The sequence below is a fragment of the Physella acuta genome, unplaced genomic scaffold (assembly GCF_028476545.2).
Source record: "Physella acuta isolate Inbredline_101_S28 unplaced genomic scaffold, ASM2847654v3 ptg000655l, whole genome shotgun sequence".
NCBI classification, from domain to species: Eukaryota; Metazoa; Mollusca; class Gastropoda; family Physidae; genus Physella; species Physella acuta.
In genome coordinates, this window is record NW_026732174.1 from 129,159 (window position 1) to 146,365 (window position 17,207).

A 17,207-nucleotide genomic window follows, 5' to 3' on the forward strand; every position below is an offset into this window, starting at 1 on the left:
ACAAGAATATATTTTAAACATTTTTTTTAAATAAGAAGAAAGGTATTTTAAATTGTATTTCTAGACACATTTCACGGTTCCTACTTTTTAACTACCACAACCCCCGCCCCCACCCCCAACATCAACTGGCATCTCAGCAACACTGCGGTTTCACAACTGCTTACTCTCAGCGATACCGGCATTTTTTTAACACCACTCTATGACGTATTGCTAATATCGCTACACCAGCTCAGAGGCGTATCGACCCTTCCCGGCGGCCGGGGACAAACTTTCGATTTGCACCCCCCCCCCCCTCAAACTTTCGATTTGCACCCCCCCCCCGAACTTTTCATTTGCACCCCCCTCTCAAACTTTCAATTTGGCGCCCCCCCCCCCCCTAAGGTCGGCGCCCGGGGACATATGTCCCCCCTCCCTCGCTACGCCTCTGCACCAGCTACTAAACAAGAAACTGTAATCCGAAGTGTGCTTAGCGTCTCTCTCCAAATATAAATCAAGCAAAACGACCGGGTTCACCGGTAGCATTGTCAGACTAGTCTCGCCCACACTGATAATATCCCTTGTAATTATTCGTTTGAACTCGGCTGTGATTTCGTTACGAGTGTGGTAAGCCAATCAGTTCTCAGAGCAGAGACTGAATGGGTTGCACTGGGAGTTTTATGCTGTGCGTACAAACGCTTCTAGGTAATGTACAATTTGATGAAATATCATTCTTTTAAATTTCCCGCTAACATACATTCAATTTATTATATAATAATATTATAATTTTTATTTAATTTTTTTCTTATCCTACAGTAACATGTCTATCTTAACTTATCCTACAGTAACATGTCTATGATGTTGTCTTATCCTACAGTAAAATGTCTGTCATATTCTATAATAAAATGTCTGTCCCTTCATACCCAACAGTAACATCTGTCTCATGTCTTATTCTACTGTAAAAATGTCTGTCCCTTTTTACCCAACAGTAACATCTCTCTCATGTCTTATCCTACTGTAAAAATGTCTGTCCCTTTTTACACAACAGTAACATCTCTACTATGTGAGTTCAGAGACTTCGACTTCCAATTGATGTCGGCCGGCGAGTACTTCTTGGTGCCTATAGGCGAAGAATACACTTCGTCAACAATGCTAAGCTGTGCCGCGTATTGCGGACTTCTGAGAGACGAATGCTTCAGCTTTATCTTTGACGAGTCTGTCCAACTGTGCATGCTAGGTATGTTTGCAACACATCAGACAGATTGTTTATGCGACTTTAGTTAGAGTGTTTGTCTACCTTGGGTAATGTAATTTTTAGCGCAATTTCCATACTGACAATTGCGATTATTAATTCGTTATTTCTGGATGGATGTGTGTCCGCAGGTTTAAGTCGTATCTCCTCCTCAACGAAGCAATATCGAGGACTAGTTCCAAAAGCAAATATGTTAAGCAAGTTCCGATGATGATTGTGGGCCGAAAAAATTCCCGGAATACTTTCCTGGATTTCCCGGAAAAGCCAAAAAAACTCGAAAAAATGCAGTTGTTGGCCCATATCTCGGCAACCAGACTACTTAGCGACTTGAAACATTTACCAATCGATTCCTGCCATAATTTAGAACAATATTGCCGAAGAAAGTTTTTAAAAATATCCTTTCGTTCGGTCACAAAAAAATTGTTATGGATAACATAAGGAAATTGCGCTTAAATTGTCACTAGACTTTTTATTAACTTTTTTTTACAGCATTTGATAAATCATATTTTTTAAAACAAAATGTCAAAACAAGAACACTATGTTATTTTTTTATGTTTAATGGTTTTTAAAATCTTTTTTAATCTTTTAAATAACTTAATTTATGTAATGTAAAAGTATTTTTAACATAAACAAATGCGGATACTATTTTTATTTTGCTAAAGCATGGACGCATTTTAACTTACTAACACAATTATGAGAACAAAAAAAAATTCTTTGTTTAGTCAGTATAAAAAATTCTTACACAAGCTGCGTTTTCCACTTTATAAACACACACACACACACACACACACACACACACACATATATATATATATATATATATATATATATATATATATATATATATATATATATATATATATATATATATATATATATATATATATATACATATATATATATATATAAATATTTATATATATATATATATATATATAGGCCTATATATATATATATATATATATATATACATAGGCTAATAGATATAGATCTATACATAGATACATATAGCTATATACATAAACATGAATATTTGCCTATATATATGTATATATATATATATAATATATATATATATATGTATATATATATATATATATATATATATATATATATATATATATATATATATATATATATATATATATATATATAAATATATATATACACATATATATATATACATATATATATATATAAGCATTATATATACATATACATATACACACATATATATATATATATATATATATATATATATATATATATATATATATATATATATATATATACGTATATATAATGTTCTTCTAGCAACCTGGGCTATACCCCCTACCTCAGTGGACACCGCCAACTACCCAACTCAGTTTGGCGAATCAATGCGGAAGTTTTCGCTGTGAAAATTTTGTAACGTGACTGAGGTGATTGTTCCGTTGGAGAGGGGTCGCCTGTCATCCTGCGATATATCATCTTGTCTAGGTAGGGGACATGAGATTTGACATTTGACATTTACTCTATATCCTGTTGTAGAGGACATTAAATAACTTCATACGGCCTTAAAATGATTTATTTTAAATCATTAAAAATAGTTCCAACTATTCATCTCCTTCTATGAGTTTATAGTAACATTATAACAAGAATTATGGAAAATTTAGTATAGTTAAAATAATAAACTGTTTTTTTTTCATTGTAATATCTTCTTGTTTTTATATGCTATTTTATTTTAAAGCATGGCTTTAATTAATTACTTTAAAAAATACACTTAATTTTTTTCTTATGTGTCTGTAAGTGTTTATAGAGGTAGGCAGCAACCCAACCTTGGACCTCAACAAATTGTACAGGTCATGTAAAGACGTCACGGACACAACACAGCCAAGACAACTGGTCAAGCTGACGTCAGGACTGGTGGTCATGTGTGACACACAGACAGACGGCGGAGGGTGGACGATTTTTCAACGCCGCATTTCCGGAGCCGTCGATTTTTACCGGAACTGGACGGAATACAGAAATGGGTTTGGGGACTACGGTTTGGGTAATTTTTACCTGGGTAATGAAAATATTTACTGCATGAGTTCATATTCTTTCCATGAATTGCGAATTGATATGGAATACAAAGGAAAGAGCTACTACGCGTTGTATTCTTCATTCTTGTTATTTTCTGAGGCGGAAAGCTACAAACTGTCATTGGGCAGTTTCATTGGAAACGTTACAAATTCCCTGACGAAGACTAACAACAATCAGAAGTTCAGCACATACGACAGGGACAATGATATCGACAGCACAAGAAACTGCGCCAAGGTGTTCCTTGGGGGATGGTGGTACAAGAACTGCCACAATGTAAACCTCAATGGCGAATGGGGAAGCAAAGTTTACGGTGCAAACCTTGTTTGGTTCGATCTAACGGGGCAGTATGACGGTGTGAGCTTCAGCGAGATGAAAATCAGACCGATAGGTTGACGCAGTGGTGGAACTTTGGTGCCGCAGAAATCACTAAAATTGAGAATAGGGGGGAGGGGGGGGATAGATATCAAATTCCAAAAAAAATCGCAAAAAGAAAAAAGCGCAAATACATACAAATTATTATAATACAATTTAATTTAGTTATATTTCGTGGAAAAGTGTTTAATTAAGCTACAATGTACATGTAGTCACTCTTTGTTAATTCCTATGAATGCTCGATTTAAAAAAAAATGATCTTGCGCACATTTTTGTGAGCAATTTTCCATTGCGTATTTTTCCGTTGCGTATCTTTCCGTTCACTTAAAAATCCAACGGTCAACAAAAACAAATATTAAATTTCTAAATGAGATTGATAGTTTTGGTAAAATGTAATATTAATGTTCCTGTGGTGGGGGTTATCTTTATTCTACAGTCATTAACCCACGTTGGTGCGAGCAAAATTGTATTTAAAAACACAATACGGATTTTTGTATGTATGATATTAAAGTTTTCGTTGGTGGATTAAAGATCAGCAAGAAAGTAATTTTTTATTGTAATAGCTTTTTTGTGGAATTTTAATGCAGATAATTCTACTGATACTGACCTTCTATAAAAGACCCATAAACTTTGACTCGTTTCATGATGTTGATAGGAATAGGTTTTGACGCAGATCGATTTTTTACCCATTTTCCATAAAATATTTTCCCCACAGGTAAATAATTCGATACACAAACCTTTTAAAATCGCTTGATTTAATCAGTCTTAAACGTATATGCTACTATTATTCTCTTTGTATTCAAAATATAAGTTTAAAACACATTCCTTAAATGTTACAGTTGCATATATATATATATATATATATATATATATATATATATATATATATATATATATATATATATATATATATATATATATATACTTATTCTTTTACTAATCTGTTTGAATTAAAAAAGAAATTTAAACATTAAACATAATTATTTCATAAATTGTGCATCAAAATATTTCAAATTTTGTACTTTACTAAATTTTGCCTATTTAAATTTTGTAATATCTCCAAACATACACACCATAAATTTGCGCTCATACGCTTAAACTCTACCGATTTTAGGCTAATGTGCTTGGTATAGCCTATATAATTTGCTACCTAGATATACATTAATTCAAATAAGAATAATTTAATTAATTTCAATATTTTGAAAAAGATATATAATACGAGGCTTAAAGTAATTTTTTTCTGAATCGTTGGAAAGTCTTTTCTTTTCGGTGTAACTTAAATAATATTACTTTCTAATAAACAAATTTAAATATAAATAATCACTATTTCACTTCATAGTGTGTTATGTTCGTTATTTATTTTATAATTCATTGATTGTTCAAAATTAATTATGTAAATGACATAATCGTTTAGAAAACTTCTGGATTCGTTTTCATAAGAAACCCTTGTATATTTTTTAAAGTATTAATATCTCCTCGTCTATAGTGTCTAACAATCATTCTGAATATCAAGTTTCGGACGAAGTGGTCTAGCGGTAGAGAGCTGGACTGCTAACCCGTGTGACTCGAGTTCGAATCCGGATTCAAGTCAGTAGACCGTCCCTGAGTCCACCCAACTCTGATGGGTACCTATCTCACGTTAGGGAAAGTAAAGGCGGCTGGGCATAGTGCTGACCACACTATCTCTTCATTTGCCGAGGTCACAGAAACAAGTGAACTCTACTTCACTTGCCCTACAAACCGTCAGGTTTCAAAAGGGAACTTTACTTATCGACGTCTAGTGTCTAACAATCATTCTGAATAACAAGTTTCGGAAATAAAAAGGAAAAAAATTTAAATAATTGGCGGTGTTATAAAATAAGGTCTTTACCACCCGTACCCCATCTACATAGTATTACAACATTATTAATAATCCATGCAAATTTTGAGTTGTTATAAATAAATAGCTTTTTTTACCGGCCCCTTACCGGTTGTTTCAGCATCGGGATCCAGACAAAGGCCGACACGGACAAAAGGCCGACATGGACAAAAGGCCGACAAGACAAAAGGCAGACAAGACAAAAGGCCGACATCCAAAAGGCCGACATGGACAAAAGGCCGACAAGACAAAAGGCCGACACGGACAAAAGGCCGACATGGACAAAAGGCCGACAAGACAAAGGGCAGACAAGACAAAAGGCCGACACGTTTTATAAATAACAAACTACATGTTTAAAATCTAAAATATGTAATTATATACGACGTTTTAAGTTTCTAATAAATATTCTTAGGTACATACAAAATGATAAAATAAAACACACGATATAACCAATTATTTGTTGCCGATATATTGCTCCATATATAGGGAAATAACAGGGGTAAGTTTACACAAAAAACAAAAATAACGTACCAATTACGGCACACTTGTATCACAATCACAACACAATTAATGAATTCAACGAATATAATATACACTTTTTTTCACGCAATTAGCAATGGACGAAACTAAAATATAATTCAAGTTGTGTCTGTATTTAACATGTAGTCTAGTAAAGGCAGGCGATTGTTCTACTTCTTTCGGTTTCTTTGATTTCTTTGCAAAATACGGTCGTAACGCCACCCATCTGTTTATTCTTTGTACACTTCCGTCATCTCCAGTCGCATGGACCTCATTGTTCGTCTTATAAGGATCGCAACTAGCATTGTCTCTTGGCGTTCCACCTTGTTGCATGTGGGCGATGATGCCGGCGGCTTTTGACTTGGTTCTTTGATGATTATTTCACCTCGATTATATAGAAGGAGCTATGAAAGACAGCAGTGACAGCATTTTGCAATGTTTAGGTGTTGATCCTTTGTGTTTAAGACACTCCCGTAATCTTCAGTCGCTGGACTCGATGGTTCACCTTATAAGGATAGCAACTAGCACCGTCTCTTCTCTTGAACGTTTCACCTTTTTTAATGCCTTATTTCGATGGTTGTCAAGGTAGGAGCTTTGCAAAAACACATATTTTGCGATATTAGTATTTTTTATGCTTGTCGGCCTTATGGTTTGTCGGCCTTATGGTCTGTCGGCCTTATGGTCTGTCGGCCTTATGTCTTGTCGGCCTTATATACTGTCGGCCTTTTGGCTGTCGGCCTTTTGTCCATGTCGGCCTTTTGTCCATGTCGGCCTTTTGTCTGTGTCGGCCTTATGTCTTGTCGGCCTTTTGTCCTACACCCACCGGGATCAATACCTGTAGGCAGTGTTTCTTTCAGGCATATTCGGGGGAGAGGATCGCTGTACCTCCCTCCCCCAGCACGTATAACGCCCCCCCCCCCCCGCCCCACTTCACCGGAATAGAATTTATATAGGAAATATATACTCTCATTACTGCCCATCACCCGTCCAGATCCATCTTCAAGTACCCCCCCCCCCAACCCAACCCCCTGAGAAAAAAAATCTGAAAGAAAAACTGCCTGTAAGACTAATTTTTAAAAAAATAGCGAATTTAAAATTAACAACAAAAAAAAATAATCCACCGTCGGCAGGTAACAATGGAAAACTTTTCAGCATACATTACACAATCTCAACTACACAAATAATTATTTTTTTTGCGTTCTGCCTAAAAAATTATTTAAAATATAATTTTTTTAACATAACCATTTCTCTTTGATGAAGTATAGATTATTTTCACTTGCTTGATTTTTTAAAATACGGCCCCGGTGCGTGATCTGATGGTAGAAACGATAGCTGAAGGTTGGTTTGCTGAGTGCATGAATACATTATCTGTCTCTGTAGGTCTGTATCTGCTTATCCGTAATATTTAAACAATGCCTGCTGTAACGTTAGTGCTAGTGTACCGCCATCTTGCCTAAGACGCCACACTACCTACATCCATTCTTATAACCACCCCCCCCCCCCTGATTTTCTCTAGTTAGGTCAGCTGACTGGTCAGACTGTACTTAATGGCTATGACTGTCCACGTGACACACGTTTGGTTGCTCATGTTATCTCTTACATATTTTCTTTTACCCAGTCGACATTTTAGATAAATCTGAATTTATATTTAAACAATGTACACAATTCCAAGCGCAAAAACAGGGATATATATATATATATATATATATATATATATATATATATATATATATATATATATATATATATATATATATATATATATATATATATATATGCCATTGTCAAAGTGTCTGTTTTAATTAGTCCTTTGTATAGGTCTCTGTTCAGGTCTGACTGATCTAGCTTATTTTATGTTTATTTTTATTTTTTGTGTATTTACTTTGTGTTTATTTTGTGTTTATTGTGTGTTTATTTTGTGTTAGTTTGTAGTTAGTTTGTAGTTAGCTTGTGTTTAGTTTCCGTTTAGTTTCTGTTTAGTTTCTGTTTAGTTTCTGTGTAGTTTCTGTTTAGTTTCTGTTTAGTTTCTGTTTAGTTTCTGTTTAGTTTCTGTTTAGTTTGTGGTTAGTTTGTGGTTAGTTTGTGTTTCGTTTGTGTTAACTTGTGTTTTGTTTGTGTTTAATTTGTGTTTGTGGTTGTATGAGTTTTCAGCTAAGGTTTAAATAATGAACTAAGAACAACACTCTAACTTGTATAATTAGCTGCTTACAACATTCCGTTGGCTGCTTACAACATTTGTCGAGTTCAAGACATACAGAAGAGCGTTCATAATTTATCGAAGCCGAATCTCTTCCATCGTGACCTAAGCATCAAGCTCACTGATTAGACAATAGCCTCTTCATAGGAACCTATTTAACCCTTTGTGGACTGGCCCGGCCGGTCAATACTGTTGTTAGAACATGCTGCATTAACCCTTCACGTACAGTGGGTTATTTACTAGCTATTCAGATTTCGCTTTTTGTGAACATACATAATTATCCTACCGCCGTAAAACAATGGCTTACAGAAAATATTTTTCAAAACATCCAATATTTTAAAGTATTTTATCTCAAAATATTAGAAGACCACTGGATGTTTATTTTGACCTTGAACTTTGACCTGCGGGAGGAATATAAATCTGACTGCACCCTGAGGTTCTTCATCTAGAATCTAGAATAAATAAAGCTAATGATGTTCAATATAATTTTTAACATTTTTATTTGTATGTTTAGATTTTACCTACAACTTAGGATATTTTAACTGTCGTTATTTTAAGAAGGATTTTAATATCTAATGAGAATTGTCAAGACGTTATTAAACTTAAACGAGTCAGTAAAGAGAATTTTTCTGAAATGAAATGTTCTTCTGAGTACGGGTTGTTGGGCTCGCATTAATCTCGCAGTCTTTAAAGATAAAGTACCCTTTCAAACTTACGATCCCTGAAACAGAAAGAAGCATTCACCTGTTTCATCGACTTCAGCATATGAAGAGTCATTGTGGACAGCACTATGCCCAGTTGCCTTTACAACCGTGAGTCATGTCCCCATCAGATCTTAGTGGACTCGGGACGTCATACGGACTTGAGTACGGGATTTGAACTCGATACTTTCCGTTTATCAGTCGAACGCTCTACCGTTCGACCATGTCGTCCAATCACTGTCTTTGATAAATGGCATTGTGTTTTTGGTTTTAAAACACAAACCTGCTATTGTTGATACGATCGGTGTGAACTATGTGTCATTAATAACAGAACGACTTGGTTTATTTCAAACAGAGGCGTATCGACCCTTCTCGGCGCCCGTGGACAAACTTTCGATTTGCACCCTTCCCCCTCAAGGTTTCGATTTGCACCCCCTCTCAACCTTTAAATTTATTTTTCCAACCCATTTTGGCACCCCTAAGGTCGGCGCCCGGGGTCATGTGTCCCCCCCCCCGCCGCCCCCACCCCCTCGCTACGCCTCTGATTTCATATACATGCTAGGCTCGTATCTTTTACATCAGCGCTATGGGGTTGATCAAAGAGCAAGTAAGTAAACAAAACAAAAACAGCCTTGTAAATATATTCAACATGTCTGGTTTAAATAGGGCTTGTAAGTAGGTCACCACCTTCTCGTTCTCGTACTTGCCAGCTGGTTTTTTTCAAACTAATTTTTTTTTATTAAATCGATTAAAAAAATGGATTAGAAAAGTTACTTTCTTCATTGTAATTAAAAATTATAAACAATGATAATGATAAACTACAAGATGTAGGCTAGCTTGAATATAGCCTACGTTAAACTGCTTTGTTTTAAAGGGGCTTGCAGTTTGTTATTGTTAATTTGAATCCGTAACACGCTGTCCAAAATGTAGTTACAATATTAATAATATTAGAAATAGCCTAGAAGTTGATTCTATTACTAGTAGAATCTTTAAAGCTGTTGCATTTTAAAATCTTGAAGCGATACCTAGAAACAGAAAGCCGCCATATTTTTAGTTATTCGTTTGTTGCTGTTTCAATTTTTTTTTTGTGTTATTAATGTGAATTATGTTCACAAAATTAATTTAGTTAAAAAATGTATATATTACCCAGATTAACAAGATTTCGAAGTTTAAAGCGAGAGAGATCGAGCCCTATCACAATCGGAGTCTGAATGCTAGACCTGTTATCTGAACGCTAGACCTGTTATCTGAATGCTAGACCTGTTATCTGAAAGCTAGACCTGTTATCTGAATGCTAGACCTGTTATCTGAATGCTAGACCTGTTATCTGAATGCTAGACCTGTTATCTGAATGCTAGACCTGTTATCTGAATGCTAGACCTGTTATCTGAATGCTAGACCTGTTATCTGAATGCTAGACCTGTTATCTGAATGCTAGACCTGTTATCAGAATGCTAGACCTGTTATCTGAATGCTAGACCTGTTATCTGAATGCTAGACCTGTTATCTATGCTAGACCTGTTATCTGAATGCTGGACCTATTATGTGAATGCTAGACCTGTTATCTGAATGCTAGACCTGTTAATGCTAGACCTGTTATCTGAATGCTAGACCTGTTATCTGAATGCTAGACCTGTTATCTATGCTAGACCTGTTATCTGAATGCTGGACCTATTATGTGAATGCTAGACCTGTTATCTGAATGCTAGACCTGTTAATGCTAGACCTGTTATCTGAATGCTAGACCTGTTATCTGAATGCTAGACCTGTTATCTGAGTGCTAGACCTGTTACCTGAATGCTAGACCTGTTATCTGAATGCTAGACCTGTTATCTGAATGCTAGACCTGTTATCTGAATGCTAGACCTGTTATCTGAATGCTAGACCTGTTATCTGAATGCTAGACCTGTTATCTTAATGCTAGACCTGTTATCAGAATGCTAGACCTGTTATCTGAATGCTAGACCTGTTATCTGAATGCTAGACCTGTTATCTGAATGCTAGACCTGTTATCTGAATGCTAGACCTGTTATCTGAATGCTAGACCTGTTATCTGAATGCTAGACCTGTTATCTGAATGCTAGACCTGTTATCAGAATGCTAGACCTGTTATCTGAATGCTAGACCTGTTATCTGAATGCCAAACCTGTTATCTGAATGCTAGACCTGTTATCTGAGTGCTAGACCTGTTACCTGAATGCTAGACCTGTTATCTGAATGCTAGACCTGTTATCTGAATGCTAGACCTGTTATCTGAATGCTAGACCTGTTATCTGAATGCTAGACCTGTTATCTGAATGCTAGACCTGTTATCTTAATGCTAGACCTGTTATCTGAATGCTAGACCTGTTATCTGAATGCTAGACCTGTTATCTGAATGATAGACCTGTTATCTGAGTGTTAGACCTGTTACCTGAATGCTAGACCTGTTATCTGAATGCTAAACCTGTTATCTCAATGCTAGACCTGTTATCTGAATGCTAGACCTGTTATCTGAATGATAGACCTGTTATCTGAATGCTAGACCTGTTATCTGAATGCTAGACCTGTTACCTGAATGCTAGCCCTGTTACCTGAATGCTAGACCTGTTATATGAATGCTAGACCTGTTACCTGAATGCTAGACCTGTTATCTGAATGATAGACCTGTTACCTAAATGCTAGACCTGTTATATATATGCTAGACCTGTTATCTGAATGCTAGACCTGTTATCTGAATGCTAGACCTGTTATCTTAATGCTAGACCTGTTATCTGAATGCTAGACCTGTTATCTGAATGCTAGACCTGTTATCTTAATGATAGACCTGTTATCTGAATGCTAGACCTGTTATCTGAATGCTAGACCTGTTACCTGAATGCTGGACCTGTTACCTGAATGCTAGACCTGTTATCTGAATGCTAGACCTGTTATCTGAATGCTAGACCTGTTATCTTAATGCTAGACCTGTTATCTGAATGCTAGACCTGTTATCTGAATGCTAGACCTGTTATCTTAATGCTAGACCTGTTATCTGAATGCTAGACCTGTTATCTGAATGCTGGACCTGTTATCTTAATGCTAGACCTGTTATCTGAATGCTAGACCTGTTATCTGAATGCTGGACCTGTTTTCTTAATGCTAGACCTGTTATCTTAATGCTAGACCTGTTATCTGAATGCTAGACCTGTTATCTGAATGCTGGACCTGTTATCTTAATGCTAGACCTGTTATCTGACTCCTGTGGTGACTCTCACTACTCCAGCGTCGAAGTCTAAACTGTATTGGACAAAATCTACAAAAGCCGAGCATTGGACTGTGAAGATGGATTTGTTTGGAGCTTCCTCATCCTCGCACTTTCTGTTGGATATTCCAAAATCCGACCTGTTCTAACGGATACCTGTCAACCGTCACGTGGTCACTGTACTGACCACACACACCAGAGGCGTAGTGACCCCTCTCGGCGCCCGGGGACAAACGTTCAATTTGCCCCCCCCCCCCGCCATATATTTTTTTTGTTTATAATTCAAAACTAATGCAGCTAAATTGAGCTTCTAATTTTTTTTCAAGTCATTTTGGCGCCCCTAGTGTCGGTGACCGGGGATATATGCAGGGGCGTAGCGAGGGGGGGGGGCGGGGGGTGCGGACCGCACCGGGTGACACCATTTTGGGGGGTGACACCAAGGCAAAAAATAGCAAAATATATAGAGAAAAACTTGAGGGGGGGTGCAAATTGAAAACTTGAAAGTTTGTCCCCGGGAAGGGTCGCAACGCCTCTGGGGGGGTGACACCATTAAGTGCCGCACCGGGTGACACCCGACCTCGCTACGCCACTGGATATATGTACCCACCCACCCCCTTGGCTACGCCTCTGGCATACGCATTTTCAAAAATCCGAATCTGTATTTTAAAATTGTGTCCTTCATTACCTTTTACATTATGTCTAGCGCTATTAATATTAGCCATTTATTTATTTATTGAGTTTTTTTTTTAAAAAAAAAACCTGCTATTTACATGACAAGACGTTGGAGCTATTGAAATATTCACGCCAATCTCAGATACCATTATGTAGATAGTACATTGTAATTTTAAAACAAGATTCGTAAACCTGATCACAATGTTAACATTTTTAAAGGCATTGATTTCCTTTTCACGTACGTATTTTCTTTGTGAAAATTGCTTGATTAAGATAAAATATCACACAGTTCCCAATATATGTGTGTAAGTAATGTGTATGTGCTTACACATATAATATGGGAAGGAGTAGTCTAATAGTAGAGTATACGACTTCTAACAAGAAAGAAAGTCTCGAGTTCGTATTCGGGTTACCTGAGTCCACCCAGCCCTGATGGGTACCTAGCTGAAGTTAGAGAAAGTAAAGGCGGCTGAGCGTAGTGCTGGTGAAATTATTCCTTCATATGCCGACGTCACCGAAACAGCTCAACACTACTTCGCTTGCCCCGTGGACCGTCAAGTTCGAAACGGAACTTTACTTACTTTTATGCATACAACTTATACGTATAGATATACTTTCACTGTGATATTTTTCTCTCCAGCTAGGCTAATCGTCAGTCACGAACACACGAATCCAACTGCACTAGACTACGCTCTCTCTTTCTCTCTTTCTCTCTCTCTCTCCCTCCCTCTCTCTCTCTCTCTCTTACTCTCTCTCTCTTCCTCTCTCTCTCTCTTTTTCCCTTCCCTCTCTCTCTACAGACAGACGAGAGGTTTGGTAAAGTCACAGAAACTTAGAAAGATTATTCCTGCTGGTAAAGTCACAGAACCACAGAAAGATCATTCCTATTGGTAAAGTCACAGAACCACAGAAAGATCATTCCTATTGGTAAAGTCACAGAACCGCAGAAAGATCATTCCTATTGGTAAAGTCACAGAACCGCAGAAAGATCATTCCTATTGGTAAAGTCATAGAACCACAGAAAGATCATTCCTATTGGTAAAGTCACAGAACCGCAGAAAGATCATTCCTGTTGGTAAAGTCATAGAACCACAGAAAGATCATTCCTATTGGTAAAGTCACAGAAACGCAGAAAGATCATTCCTATTGGTAAAGTCATAGAACCGCAGAAAGATCATTCCTATTGGTAAAGTCACAGAACCACAGAAAGATCATTGCTATTGGTAAATTCACAGAATCGCAGAAAGATCATTCCTGTTGGTAAAGTCATAGAACCACAGAAAGATCATTCCTATTGGTAAAGTCACAGAACCACAGAAAGATCATTCCTATTGGTAAAGTCACAGAACCACAGAAAGATCATTCCTATTGGTAAAGTCACAGAACCACAGAAAGATCATTCCTATTGGTAAAGTCACAGAACCACAGAAAGATCATTCCTATTGTTAAAGTCACAGAACCACAGAAAGATCATTCCTATTGGTAAAGTCACAGAACCACAGAAAGATCATTCCTATTGGTAAAGTCACAGAACCGCAGAAAGATCATTCCTATTGGTAAAGTCACAGAACCGCAGAAAGATCATTCCTATTGGTAAAGTCATAGAACCACAGAAAGATCATTCCTATTGGTAAAGTCACAGAACCGCAGAAAGATCATTCCTATTGGTAAAGTCATAGAACCACAGAAAGATCATTCCTATTGGTAAAGTCACAGAACCGCAGAAAGATCATTCCTATTGGTAAATTCACAGAACCACAGAAAGATCATTCCTATTGGTAAAGTCACAGAACCACAGAAAGATCATTCCTATTGTTAAAGTCACAGAACCACAGAAAGATCATTCCTATTGGTAAAGTCACAGAACCACAGAAAGATCATTCCTATTGGTAAAGTCACAGAACCGCAGAAAGATCATTCCTATTGGTAAAGTCACAGAACCGCAGAAAGATCATTCCTATTGGTAAAGTCATAGAACCACAGAAAGATCATTCCTATTGGTAAAGTCACAGAACCGCAGAAAGATCATTCCTGTTGGTAAAGTCATAGAACCACAGAAAGATCATTCCTATTGGTAAAGTCACAGAAACGCAGAAAGATCATTCCTATTGGTAAAGTCATAGAACCGCAGAAAGATCATTCCTATTGGTAAAGTCACAGAACCACAGAAAGATCATTGCTATTGGTAAATTCACAGAATCGCAGAAAGATTATTCCTATTGGTAAAGTCACAGAAATGACAACTCTAGTAGGAGCAGGAAGGATCACCATTATACTTTCCTTGATACATTAGACCACCAGAGACAACTCTTTCCTTGTTTAGCCAGTCTCCCCAATATGGTAGTCTCTTGATTGTTGTTTTGCTCTTGTGCGCCTCCAAATCGCCCTTGGCCTTCCATTTTTTTATATTTTTTTCCTTACTTGAAGCGTCCAATTTAGCGCCACCCGGACATTCGTATGGTATTATCGTACTTATTCTTGATCAGTTCGTGCATCAATTCTTCTCTTTTCAGCATCATTTAAAGGGGGTGCACTTCAACCTGACTTTAATAATTGAATTTCTTGTCTTTTTTTTTTACTCTTAAAAGAAAAAAAAATTGATACAAAACTGGTACAGGTCATACAATGTATTACTTTCTTTGAAATCGTATAAGTTTTATTACTTAATTAAGAAATCCATGGGTTTTATTTTGACATTTTAGATTGCTTCTAAATATTTATATAGCTATTTTTTATATTGACTATCAGATTTTAATAAAAACGTGTTTTTATAAAACAAAAAAAGAACTAATAATTGTACGCGCACAAAATTGCTTTAACAAATATTTACCCAATTACCCTTTTAAAGTCCTGTAGTTTTTGTCGAACTTATACACATTAATTTTTTTCTTGTTATCGCCCTTAGCCCATAAAAGTAGAAAGTTTAATAATTGTGACCTAAATTGTTTTCATCAAGTTGTGTTTAGTAAACCTTGTAAAACGTAATAAAAATGGTTTTCAGTTTAACTTACAAAAATATTCTTGACGAAAAATTAAGAAAATAAAAATAAAAACACAACACATATTTTCACATATTTTACTGTCGGTATACGAAACAAATGTATGGAAAAGCCTTAAAAGCCACCCACAGAAAAGCCACCACACAAAAAGCGGTGTATATATATACATATATATATATATATATATATATATATATACATACATATATATATATATATATATATATATATATATATATATATATATATATATATATATATATATATATATATATATATATATATATATATATATACTAGCTGCATACCCGTGCTCCGCCACGGTAAATCTTTTTTAAATGTACCATCTTGGGAACAGAGATTTAATGATTTGTTATACTATAGTGCTACACTTGCATGTCCCCTTAAACCAATTAAAGCCAAATGAAAAAACAGCTGACTGCATCATTATCTTTCTATAAGGCGCAATTGTAATCTTTATGTTTTTTCGGAAGGGTTCTAAGAGAGACATAGTTTAATCAATGAGAATTCAATTCATTAAAATAACAGCACCGAACACAATAAAATAGACCTAACGACACAAACAGCAATCTGAAAAAAATTCAACAAATCCACACCTAACTCATTCTCCTAGTCCACAGAGTTTCTTCTAGGCATCTCTTCGGGGGGGGGGGGTCTTCGCCCCCTTTCCCCCGAAAAATATCTACCGCCCATACCCCCCCCCCGAAAGAAATGAAATTTTTATAATTTATATTGAAAATATATACTTCTAACATTGTGTCCCCCCCCCCCCCCAGAAAATTTCAATAGCCCCCCCCCCCCCCCCGGAGAAAAAAGTCTGAAAGAAACATTGCTAGCCCAGGGGTTGGCAACTTTTTGATACGCAAGAGCCAAAAGTTACAACAAAATTTCCCAGAATAGTAAAATTAGTAATCAAATAATATTATTCTAGGACTATCTCGATCCACTTTAGAAGCTGTTAATTTTTATTTTATTTTTTCTTTACGGATATCACCGGCTCAGGAGGTGTCTCCCATTAGCCAGTCAGGCCTCAACACGGCAAACGCCGACTAACTGGCTTGGATATCGGTTTAAATAACTTGCATCGTACGCTTCTATCCTTTGGTTCTCATAAGGCTTATCTTCTATCCCACTGAACGCAAAAGTAAAGCTGGCTGCTCATAGGACTATATGGCGCAAAACAAGTTAACCCGTTGTTTCATACTTAATAGTGTTAGAGGGATTCTCTTCTAATACTAAAACTTAAGAACAAAGAAGAAAGTATACAACATTTCAGGGTGAGTATAATAAACATTAATCATATATACATTCTACTTACATAAGCTATTCTTGTTGTCATTTATAAAAATTAAT

General features: G+C 36.2%; 1 protein-coding gene across 1 annotated transcript; it reads left to right on the forward strand.

Annotated features, from left to right (window-relative positions):
• The first annotated feature begins 3,331 nt into the window (after window positions 1-3,331).
• On the forward strand, window positions 3,332-14,764 carry LOC131948651 (fibrinogen alpha chain-like). Its single transcript, XM_059310268.1, has 4 exons — window positions 3,332-3,565; window positions 14,070-14,131; window positions 14,286-14,390; window positions 14,656-14,764. Exons 1-4 carry the CDS (start codon window positions 3,332-3,334, stop codon window positions 14,762-14,764), a joined length of 510 nt encoding a protein of 169 aa, XP_059166251.1.
• The last annotated feature ends 2,443 nt before the right edge of the window (window positions 14,765-17,207 follow it).